Genomic DNA, 11,683 nt, shown 5'->3' with positions numbered 1-11,683 from the left:
AAAGCATCCGACCTAAATCCTTGATGGCAGCTATTCAATATGTAGATACATGAATAACTACTAAACCTGACGTTTATGTATGATGCTATATACAAATGCACTATACTGGCATTGGAATAATGGATTTTCAAATGCGTTTTGAATCGCCACTGACTGTTAAATAGAAGCAGTAAATTGCTCAATATCTTAATCAGGTATTCAATATCTGCCTGTTAGAAAATGATGTTACAGCAGTCTTGTCACCAGTTGGACAAGGTTCTTTAATATTTTACATGTAGCATTTTAATTATTGATTATGAAATTATAGCTATTTCATGTCACTCCATGCTTCCCATTCCGACACCGGATAGTGTAGCACTTTAAACTGCTTGAATGTTGCATAATATTAACTATTACGTGTCGAAATGTATGTAGACATCGTGGAATATTGATCGAATTAAAAAGATCATTCATCCTTCTCTTGTTTATCTGGTTTTCTGTTCAACGTTGTAAACTAATTGGCATTTTGGACTTTGTGTAGCTCTACTGTACTGACACTTTGCTACAGTTGTATTAATACCTGCCTGTAAACTTTGTTCAGCCTACTATATACTGACATGTGAAACACACTAGCGTGGTACACTGGTTCCCCCAGTTGGTGAGACTCGCATATACGTATGTGTGTGTGTGTGTGTGTGTGTATAAACTGAAATATATATATTTTCTGATCATATTCCTAGTAAATCTTTTGGGGTATTAAATATTGATTTGTTCTAATTTTGTGCTGTCCACACAATCGGTTACTTCCTAAGCAAAACCAACTCTCTTGTGAGCAATACCAAATTATTCTGTTATCACTTCATTTCAGTATTAGTTGTGAACGGTTGGAGTTACTCCCCACAGAATACCTGGGTGTTGTAGCACAGGATACTTCTAAATTCTAACAATAGTAACCCATGCCGTTAGACTTGTATATTAGTAATAGGCACTTGAGTGAATTAATAAAGACTAGCATTTGCAAACAATGGTCTTTATTCAAGTGTTGATGGGAAAAGATGACGTGATTATTTTAAGTGACAAAATGAGCCACAAGATTTGTTAAATATTCCGGATTTAACCTATTTTTTTTTCCTGGTGATATGGATGTCCATTCTCAATTTTCTGTATCAATAATACAAAGAGGAAAGACTTTGATTTCAGTTCAGAAAACATTAGTCGGACTCCATCTGAAGTGCAGTGAAGCTTTTGGGCACATCACGGCAGAAGAAGTGGACTTACTTAAGAGGGGTGGAAATAATGGTGGTAACGTTAACACAGGATTATAAAGGCAGTAATAGAGACTAGGTTTGTACAGTAATTACATAATTTTGTCAGAGGATGATGAATCTGTGGAATTCTTTGCCACAGAAGGCTGTGGAGTCCAAATCAGTGGATATTTTTAATGAAGAGATAGATAGATTCTTGATTAGTACGGGTGTCAGAGGTTATGGGGAGAACGCAGGAGGGAGAGAGATCAGCCATGATTGAATGGTGGAGTAGACTTGATGGATCGAATGGACTAATTCTACTCCTACCACTTATGAATTTACAGATTAGATTCACACGCTTTTGTGTAACATCGTTGAATATTTGGAAATGTTTTTTTTGATGTGCCGGAGCTGTTCCAAGCCACTGGCGTCGACGGGACCCAGATCGCCGAGAGCGAGGAGGGACCTGCGAGTGAGGTGGACCATCGAGAGCGAGGGGAACCAAGAATGGTGGGTCGCCGAGAACTTCGAAAGCAAGGAGGGCTATGGCGAGCGTAAGGCAGCAGAAACACGGCGACTCTTGTGTACTGCCTAGGTGAGGTCTGCTGTATGATTTGACCGGGTTTGTATGCAAAACAAAGCGTTTCTGTACCTGGGTACATGTGACAATAAAGTATCATTGTATTTTGAGCTACAGTCTGCAATTTGACCAACAATTTACAAAATTTCTTTCAACTACAAAAGTGCATAGTTTTTGTACATCAAGGAATGTCTGTACTATCTTGGATTTACATTTAAGCAGCAATCCGAAGAGGTCTAAAAAAGATTTGATTAAAAATAAGTTATTTCCGCTAATGGAAGTTTGCAGAATGTAATGCAAATCTAATATCTAAAATAAATTTCCAGGTTTTAATATTGTAGGTAGGGCATCGAAGGGCAACACAAAGGGATAATGAAAATATGGAAATCTCTTCCCCAACAGGTTTTGATTGCCTAGTCAACTGAAAAGTTCATGCCTGAGCTAGGTATCAAAAGATATGGACCAAATGAAGGTAAGTCCAGTGTAGGGACAGATCAGCCATGATGGCACAGCCTTAAAGAGCTGAGGATTCTAGTCTCCCTGGAATAAATAATGATGAGATTATTAGAATTACATTTTAATTTCTGTATTGGAGATAGATGTTTCGTGAATCAATAACAAATGCTTTCGGTTCTATCTATGTTGTTGAGATTCTCAATGGTTTTCCATATTTTCCCACCCTAAGTGACAGCAGGATGTTAGGCAGTGGAGTTGTGCAATGACTCGCATCTGCTTGGCCAAGAGATTTTTAGTTTTTGCTTGATTTCTTTGTTCTCGCTTTTCTCTTGTATTTGTTACGCTAGATTGTGCAGTGCAACTCCAGAGATATCAGCTGTCATATGTATTCCATTGAGCTGTTCTGCGTGCATGATTGTGACAATGTGTGTAGCAGTGGAAGTCATTACAGCTTTTCTGGTATTTAAATATGTTCAGAACCTTGACTATTTCACGCCTGCATGCTGGAAATGCTCTAGTTAAATGTATGCAACTTGTAAACAAATATATACATTATATTTGAGTTTCTAAATGTTGATAATTTGAACTCTTGATTAAGGTTAGGAAATTTGCTTCAATGTTTTTAATTCGCAGCTTGTTTCTGGATGGTGCTCATTCCAAGTGCATCCTGGGTATGGTGTCCAAAAGTGTGGCCAAATTGATATTTGTATCCTGAAAATAAATCAGAATTTACATTCGGTTTCTTAAATCTTAAATTCTATAAAACTTTATTTCAGCAATGGATTAAACATTCAACCAAAATGTCAATGATCACCTGCCACTCTTGAATCAAATTTTCACTCATCCCAACATCAAGGTACAGCCAACCATTCCGCTTATTTATTATATTCTGGAAAGTTGGTAACACATTCCGTTGGGCATTTAAACAGGTTGAGGAGATTAGAGATTTTAGCATGCTTCAAAGGTCCAGTGACAATAATTGCCAAATTCAAAAGAATACAAATCCTCATTTTTGCCACATGTAGTGCAAAAAGTGAAGCCAAAACATAGTGAAGAAGAGAGGAAGACTCAAGAGCTGTAATTTGTGGTTAGATTGGGCCTTGACAAATCTATTAAAAGACATTTGGACAGGTACATGGATAGAAAGGGCTTAGAGGGATATGAGTTAAACACAGATAAATGGTACTAGACATCTTGATCGGCGTGGAAGACGTTGGCTGAAGAGCCCGTTTCTGTCTGCATGACTCCAAAATTCTAGACTTAGATTATGTGTACATCAAGCTGAGCAGTGAATTTGGAACAAACCTATAGAGGATTCTTATATCAACTATCACTGGACTGATTTTCAGATATTCATAAGTTTAGTTTATTGTCACTCGTACCAAGGTGTGGTGTAAATTTTTTAATTTTTTTTACATCATTCACATTGATTGTCCCCACAGTTTTAAAAGCACCTACCTGGTATGTGCCCTGAATACTGGGGCAACATTCCAAGATTTGAGGGATAAAGCTGCACAATCCGGGGAAATGTTCCATTCTCTTTTGCACAATTTATAGTAGGGGTCAACGTAGCTTTTGATTTATTATGCATCTGGTTGAATTCGATCAAGGCACAGTTGGTGATGGTAGGATATCCTGACCCAAGCAGAAATCGGGAGTGAGGCACATGCCCCTTGTACCCTATGAACATGCAATGGACAGTAGTTCTTAAGTGTCATGCACCAAATGCAGTAAAGTATCCAACAAATGATCTGGCCACTCCCACATCACATGTCTGTTCAACTAATATTGTAAATGAACCTAAAAGTTACACAAAATATTTCAACCATTAGCAAAGAATCATAACTGGTGAAGAATGCTGATCTTTATCCAATGATCTATTTTTTGTATGTGACAAGATCATATTGACAATAGGTGCAGAAGTAGACCATTCGGCCCTTCGAGCTAGCACCGCCATTCACTGTGATCATGACTGATCATCCACAATCAGTACCCGTTGAGAAAGTGTTAAAAATCACAAAGCATCTTTCTGGGAGAGGCAATGAGCGGTGGAGTGGAAGGTGAGATGGAAGGACATTTAATTTTTTTTTTTTAAAAAGAACCATTGGCCTTATCGTTCATTTGGGGAGGATGAAGTTGTAGTAGTGGGAGGAATGGATGATTCCCGCATGCTAAGGGGAGGCAGAGGGGACAGTGACCAGATTCTTCAAAGAGTAAACATTAGGGAGAGTTGAGAATGAAGTGAATGGACAGTGCACAGGGTATTTAGTTTAGTTTATTTAGTTTATTGTCATGTGTACCAAAGTACAGTGAAAAGCTATTGTTGCGTGCTATCCAGTCAGCGGAAAGACAATACATGATTACAATTGAGCCATTTACAGTGTATAGATACATGATGAGGGAATAACTTTTAGTGCAAGGTAAAGCCAGCAAAGTCTGATCAAGGATAGTCTGAGGGTCAGCAATGAAGTAGATAGTTCAGGACTGCTCTCTGGATGAGGTAGGATGCTTCAGTTGCCTGTGAAAAGTAATTTAAATGATGCTGGGACAAAGAAGTGAAGAAAGCATAAGAAATTGAGTAGTGAAGGGTAGAAGCCATTGAACATTGCATTGTAGCTTTCACAGCCATTCCAAACTCAGTCTGTGACCACTGTGGATCCTTCTGGAAAATCGTTCCATTACCTCACAGCTGAGGGGTAAATCTTTCCTCTATTTCTCATCAAAGAAATAGAGGGAATTAAAATGAAGTAGGAAAATTATGAAAACTGAATCAGAGACGGAAGAGAAAAATGACAGACTGTGATGCAAAGTCATAAAAATGCAACTGGCAAAGATATTACATTTCAGAAAGGAGGTGAGATTCAGAATGCAGTAAAATAACTGAAAATTCAGAGCTCACTCATGGTGCCCTTACCAGGCACCATATGTGAGTATCCAACTCTATGTAGCTCCAGGATTCATCATAGGAGTTTCAAGGAGAGCATGATTCATTCCTTGTGATGTATTTGTCCAAAGGGTCTCAACAAAAATCCAATGTCCTTTTAATCCTAGGTGTTACTCAAAGCAATGTTAACACAAGTATGTCATTATATTCACATCCACAAAAGAGAAAACATGAAGCTGACATACTCACCAGACATAAAATATTTATCAGGGTCTTCGTTTTTCATCAAGTATGGAGAGGTCATTACTTTATATGAATGTGATAAATAATAAGGTGCAGGATTGGTAGCAACTACAGCAAACGGTGTCCTGTATTTGACTGTTACAAGCTTTAAAAAAAGGAAGAAAGTATTAGTTCCAACACGTCCATTAAAAGAACACAAAGTGAGAAGGAGCTGCTATAATGTTTTATAAAGAAAGCAAAGTGAAATATACATAAGCTAGTGGGTGTTGATGGAATTATGCATTCACCTAGTCCATGCTGACCATCAATCCCCCATTTTCTAAGTGACAATTGGAAACATTTTTCAATAACTTAGCGAGGTCAGAAGACAGATCCAGAAATGTGTTGCATTTTACAACTATTTCAAAGAATAATCATTAAAAAATGATTTTAATGGGGAAATAACAGGAGAAGCCAATCTCATGATGGCACTGGGCCTCTACTCACTGGAATTTAGAAGGATGAGAGGAGACCTCGTTGAAACTTACCGAATAGAGAAAGGCTTGGAAAGAGTGAATGTAGAGAGGATGCTTCCACTTGTGGGAGAGTCTAGGACCAGAGGCCGTAGCCTCAGAATAAATGAACGTACCTTTAGAAAGGAGATGAGGAGGAATTTCTTTAGTCGGAGGGTAGTGAATCTGTTGAATTCATTGCCACTGACGGCTGTGGAGGCCAAGTCAATGGATATTTTTAAGGTGGAGATTGACAGATTCTTGATTAGCAAGGGTGTCAGGGGTTATGGGGAGAAGCCAGGAGAATGGGGTTGAGAGGGAAAGCTAGATCAGCCATGACTGAATGGCGGAGTAGTCTTGATGGGCCGAATGGCATAGTTTTACGCCTAGAACTTATGAACCGAAGCCAGCCCTCTATTGAATATGATTGTGGCTCCCACACCTCTATGCCTTAAGTATAGGTCACACACAAACTGGTCAGCAACATTGAGACAGAATGATTTGAGTGAGAAAGAACAGGGAAGAAAAAAAAAGATTTGCGGTCGTGTTTTGTGTTGAAGTTCAGGAACGATAGAAACATGGGAATGCTTGCACTCTGTTCAAGCAGATAGAGATGAGCACAGGTTTTGTTACATTATTCTCTTGCTCAGTCTTCGCCGTAGTTTTCCCTGTCTGTAATGCATTTATCAAATCCATCTCTCGTTTCTTGGAAGCAACCTTAAGCTGTTCTCTTTCAAACTGTGCAATTGCATCCAAGCAGTTTTCAGTGAAAGTTCTTGAAAAATAGCCTTCAATTCTGGGAACAAAACCTATTTTTAAAAGTAGAAGAGAAAAATACAAACTGAAGTTTCAATTGCATATGGTTGGAACAAATAGGAAAAAAAACTATAATCATGTAATCATATGTAAGACTGGAATCATTAATGATCTCTCCAAATTACCGAACAGTTATACATACATTTAACATAATCTTCCCTAATTTTAAATATATTTTCCTGTCTTTCATTTCTGTGTTCAACATTGTATGATCAATGGGAGAGGGCAACAGGGAACTAGCTTCTGGTGGAAAGGGAACTTGTGAGTGTTAAACTGAGACATTTTTCTGAGACATCAACTTCTAGGAAAACAAAAAAATCGGAATTCGGAATTACCGACGGTAGGTAAAATATTCGGGAAAAACACCACAGATCATTTCACTTATGAATGGAATTGAAATGTAATACTCTCTCGGATATTGCTGCAGTGATTCACAGGCAAGACTTAGCTTATGATGGACTAAATAAAAGCCAGATAACCCTAACCTTAATGCTCCAGGGTTTGTTATCCTTTGCAGTTTTGCCTACCATCTTGTATCTGAAATGTGAAGAAAGTCTGGATAACTTCCTAGCATGATTTTTAATTGTCCAGCTAATCCTTAACCAGACCAGAAACATATCAGTAGTTCATTTACATTTTTTCTAACCTAATAGGGTGGCATGGTGACACAGCGATAGAGTTGCTGCCTTACAGCACCGGAGACCTAGGTTCGATTCCGTCTATGGGTGCTGTCTGTAAGGAATTTGTACATTCTACACATGATCATGTGGGATTTCTCCGAGATCTTCGGTTTCCTCCCACACTCCAAAGATGTATAGGTACAGTATGTAGGTTAATTGTCTTGGTATAAGTTAAAATTGTCCCTCGTGTGTGTAGGACAGTGTTAATGTGCAGGGATCGCTGGTCAGAGCGGACTCAGTGAGCTGAAAGGTCTGTTTCCACCCAGCCACCGGAGAGCCGTTCCAAATTAAAACATATTGTTGCCCATCTATGCGAATCCTAGTTTTACCACCTCCCCACTCTGTGTAAAAAATCTTCTATTAACCTCTATCAAACTTTTCCCCTCTTACCATAAATCTATGCTTTCTTGTATTTGACATTTGGGGAAATACCCATGCCTCATAATTTTGTACACTTCTATTGACAACTCTAAACCTCCAATGCTGCAGAGCAAACAACCCAAGTTTGTCCAACTTCTCTTTATAGACAATACTGTTGAATCCAGGCAACATCTCTAAACCAAACTAATATGCAATATATGCCTTCTACCGTTCCCTGTATTAATCAACAATTAGCTTAAAAAAAATAAAACTTCTTAACATAACCTTTATTGGAGAACTAACCTTTGTAGCCAGAAACCATGGAGCCAGTCAGTTTTTGTGCTTTCCTGCTGGCTTTATAATTTTGATTTGGCTTCGTACCCACACTATAGTTGGTTTCTCTGCACATGTTTGGCTGGAGGAGCAGATGCCGAGAGTGTGCTATTCCAGGATTTGAGAGCAGATTAGAAGTCAGTTTGCCATAGCTTTGCCCAAGACTGTACTTATACTGAGGACAATAACCAGCATATCTAAAATGATATCACAAAAGATTGATTATTTTTCTGGTAAAAGATAAACACTTCGTAAGTTCATCAATTCAATGAGCAGAATGTGGGCATTCGGCCCATCAAGTCTACTCCGCCATTCAATCATGGGTGATCTATCTTTCCCGCTCAACTACATTCTCCTGTCTTCTCCCCATAACCCTTGACACCATTACTAATCAAGATTAATTAATGAGATTATTAATTAATCAAATTAGGAATTAACTAAATCATTAAATTACAGGGTTTCCTTTATTGTCATTCAGACCGAAGTCTGAACGAAATTTTGTGCCTGCAGTCATACATACATACAATACATTAAAAAACAACAATAAACACGTATTAACATCCACCACAGTGAGTCCACCTAGCACCTCCTCACTGTGATGGAGGCAAAAAGTCTTAGGTCTGCAGTCTCTCCCCTCCTCTTCTCCCTCTGCGCTGAGGCGATACCCCACCGGGCGATGTTAAAACAGTCCCGCGGCTCAATCACCGCGGCCTGGGGATGGTCGAAGCTGCCGTCCACCAGTCCTGCTGACGCAGCCGCTGGCTCGCGGCCGAACCCCGGACTCAGGTCACCGCCGCCAAAACGCCGTCCCAGCCACTGGACCACCGTTCCAGCCGTTCCAAATTAAAACATATTGTTGCCCATCTATACGAATCCTAGTTTTACCACCTCCCCACTCTGTGTAAAAAATCTTCTATTAACCTCTATCAAACTTTTCCCCTCTTACCATAAATCTATGCTTTCTTGTATTTGACATTTGGGGAAATACCCATGCCTCATAATTTTGTACACTTCTATTGACAACTCTACACCTCCAATGCTGCAGAGCAAACAACCCAAGTTTGTCCAACTTCTCTTTATAGACAATACTGTTGAATCCAGGCAACATCTTGGTGATCCTCTTTGGCATCTGCTCGCAAACCTCCACACTCATCCTGTAATGCGGTGCCAAGAACTGCACATGATATTCTAGATGTGATCAAACCAATGTTTTGTACGGATGCAAAATGACTTCCCAACTTTTATACTCGGTGCACTGACCGGTGAAAGCAAGTGATAATAATGTCGACTGTTCCTTTTCCCCCCAACAGATGATGTTTGACCCAATGTTTGTTGCTGTTAATCCCTATATCACACACAAGATGGTGGCAGTGGAGGGTGAAGCGAAGAGTCAGCGGGTGTGAATAAATGATCCACAAACTCATCTCCTGCGCCCTTGCGAAGCGCCCTAAAGTTGTGTGATCGGCTCGGGAAGTGGGACATGGCAAACTCGGCACACGGCAGCACATGGACTGCTACTGGAAACGTTGGGTGGTGCATTTGGAGTGGTCTCGGGTTGTGATGTAGATGATTTCACTGGATAACATGGGCAGAACAAACATTTCACTGTATCTCTGTACACGTGACAATTACTAAACTAAACTGGATTTTGAAGCAATAGCAGAAGTCATAAGTATCATTTTACCAATTCAATCATTTCAGAATAACGCTGCAGGATTGATGTTGTGGTTCTGATAATGCCTAAGGCTGCAGAGCAAGAAGGGTGAGGGAGGAGAGTCACACTTACGTAGCATGTCGTTGTGACTTTGCTGAGTTTGATTCGGTAGCAGAAAACTGATTGGAAGAAATTTGAGTTCTGTGACAGTCTTTCATAAGTTCAATGTATGTGAAAGAGATGTATTTATGAAGTATAGACATGCATAAGGTGGAGAAACAGGTTTGAAAGGACTGACAGAAACTATTCATGAACAGAATCTATTATTTTATGTACAATGTAGTTGAATCTTGTTGCTGGCTTTCATGGTTTAACAACTAATTTTTCAAATCCCCAAGCTATAATAACACGAGTTAGAGTACAACAGTTTGCACTTTTACAATACTTTTATGTAGAACATGTATCACCTTGGCAGAATCAATAAAGAGCAATAGCTGGCAAGGGTATAAACAGACACAAGAGAGTCAGATGGTGGAATCTTGAGCAGAACACAAAAGTCCTGGAGGAATGCAGTGGGTTCATCACCCAGCGGAGCGAGATGTCCGTCAGGGAATGTTGCCGACTGGCCCGCTGCAGACTGCAGGAATACGTGCTAAGGGACTCACTGAAGCTCGGTGCAGCCAATGCCAAGGCTCCGTGCGGGAGGGCCACAGTCTAGGGTCCTTCAGCTGCTGGACATGGGGGGCACGGTATGGTGGAGATGCCCCTCAAAATAAGGGAAGGTATCCCACGCCAGGGGGCCACATGAGTGGCACGGGTGGGGGACAGTTTCGTGGAATTTAAAAGATGTATAAACTGTATTGAACAATTTGTATAGCCTCTGAAAATGTCGGATGAATTTTTTGCACGGTTCACACATTATATATATTTATTACTTGGACAGGGGCCACATGAGTGGCACGGGTGGGGGACAGTTTGGTGGAATTTGAAATATGTAAAAAATTGTATTGAACAATTTGTATAGTCTCGGAAAATGTTGGATGAATTTTTTGCACGGTTCATGAATTATATATATATATTTATCACTTGAATAAAGTCTATTTTGAAGTTTAAAAAAAGGGTCGGGCAGCATTTGGGGGGAGGGAATGGACATGCGATGTTTTCAGTCGATACACTTCTCCAGACTTGAGCTTTTAGACGTTGAAAACCACTGTTGAGATCACCACCACCTGCAAGCTAGTTGCCATAGGGACATCAAACACACCAGCGCCTCTGCTGCAGCGAACTTTACTATCAAAGGAAGTATAAATGGGCGAGCAAAGATTCGTTTTAACTAAGAACCTAGACGAGTTGGACGTGTAAGTGAGGCCAAAGGCAGGGGGGACCGGAGGGCACCGCCGCGGCTGCAAACGGTCACTGCTTGTCCGGCCAGCGCGGAGCAGCGGCAGCGGAGGGTGGGTGGGCCCCACTCACTCACTCACTCACTCACCCACTCACCCACTCACTCACCCGGGGATGTAGTGAGGCTCCCGGGTCATCAGACTCAGGCTGATCTTGGGCGGGTAAAGGTCAGCCATCCTCAACTTTCATGAGCGGTGGTCTGCAGTCGGTGGATGCTCCCTCCCAGCGGCCGCTCCCGGGGCGGGGTGAGGTTGGTGCTGGTAACAGAGGCGGGGAGATGGAGAACTCAAAAGAGGCAGGGACTTCCCCCGCGGGACGTCCCACACGAAGCCGGCGCTGCAAACCACAGGGAAGAGGCCGAAGTCATTTGGAGGCATTAGGCAAGAGGGACAGATGCAAATATACTAGAGGACAGAAGTGTGAAAAAGCACACCTCCAGTTTCAAAAACATTGTCTTCCCTGCTGTTAACAGGCAACTGAACCATCCAAGAGTCAAAAGTGTTTTATTGTTATATATAACCCGGACGGGACAATAACAATCTTACTTGCTGCAGCACAA

The 11,683-nt window shown here is 40.7% G+C and overlaps 1 protein-coding gene across 1 annotated transcript; it reads right to left on the bottom strand.

Annotated features, from left to right (window-relative positions):
- Positions 1–670: 670 nt before the first annotated feature.
- Positions 671–11,683, bottom strand: LOC129695692 (protein FAM166B-like). The gene is made up of 6 exons (XM_055632879.1): positions 11,233–11,683; positions 8,040–8,266; positions 6,514–6,689; positions 5,396–5,534; positions 3,721–3,942; positions 671–2,973 (listed from the first exon to the last, which is right to left on the bottom strand). The coding sequence occupies exons 1-6, from the start codon at positions 11,298–11,300 to the stop codon at positions 2,885–2,887; spliced, it is 921 nt and encodes a 306-aa protein (XP_055488854.1). The 5' UTR covers positions 11,301–11,683; the 3' UTR covers positions 671–2,884.

The sequence above is a fragment of the Leucoraja erinacea genome, chromosome 1, assembly GCF_028641065.1.
Source record: "Leucoraja erinacea ecotype New England chromosome 1, Leri_hhj_1, whole genome shotgun sequence".
NCBI classification, from domain to species: Eukaryota; Metazoa; Chordata; class Chondrichthyes; order Rajiformes; family Rajidae; genus Leucoraja; species Leucoraja erinaceus.
The sequence above is the reverse complement of the archived record's forward strand: the minus strand, read 5'-3'. Positions and strand labels throughout refer to the sequence as shown.

Bases quoted from the DNA above. Each gene is read 5' to 3' on its own strand.
- LOC129695692 (XM_055632879.1), bottom strand. From the start codon at position 11,300: ATGGCTGACCTTTACCCGCCCAAGATCAGCCTGAGTCTGATGACCCGG. The intron at 5,535-6,513 runs GTAACAAAACCT...CTTTTTTTAAAG, and splicing joins AGACTGAGCAAGAGAATAAT to CTTGTAACAGTCAAATACAG. The intron at 2,974-3,720 runs GTAGGTGCTTTT...ATTTATTTTCAG, and splicing joins GTATTCAGGGCACATACCAG to GATACAAATATCAATTTGGC.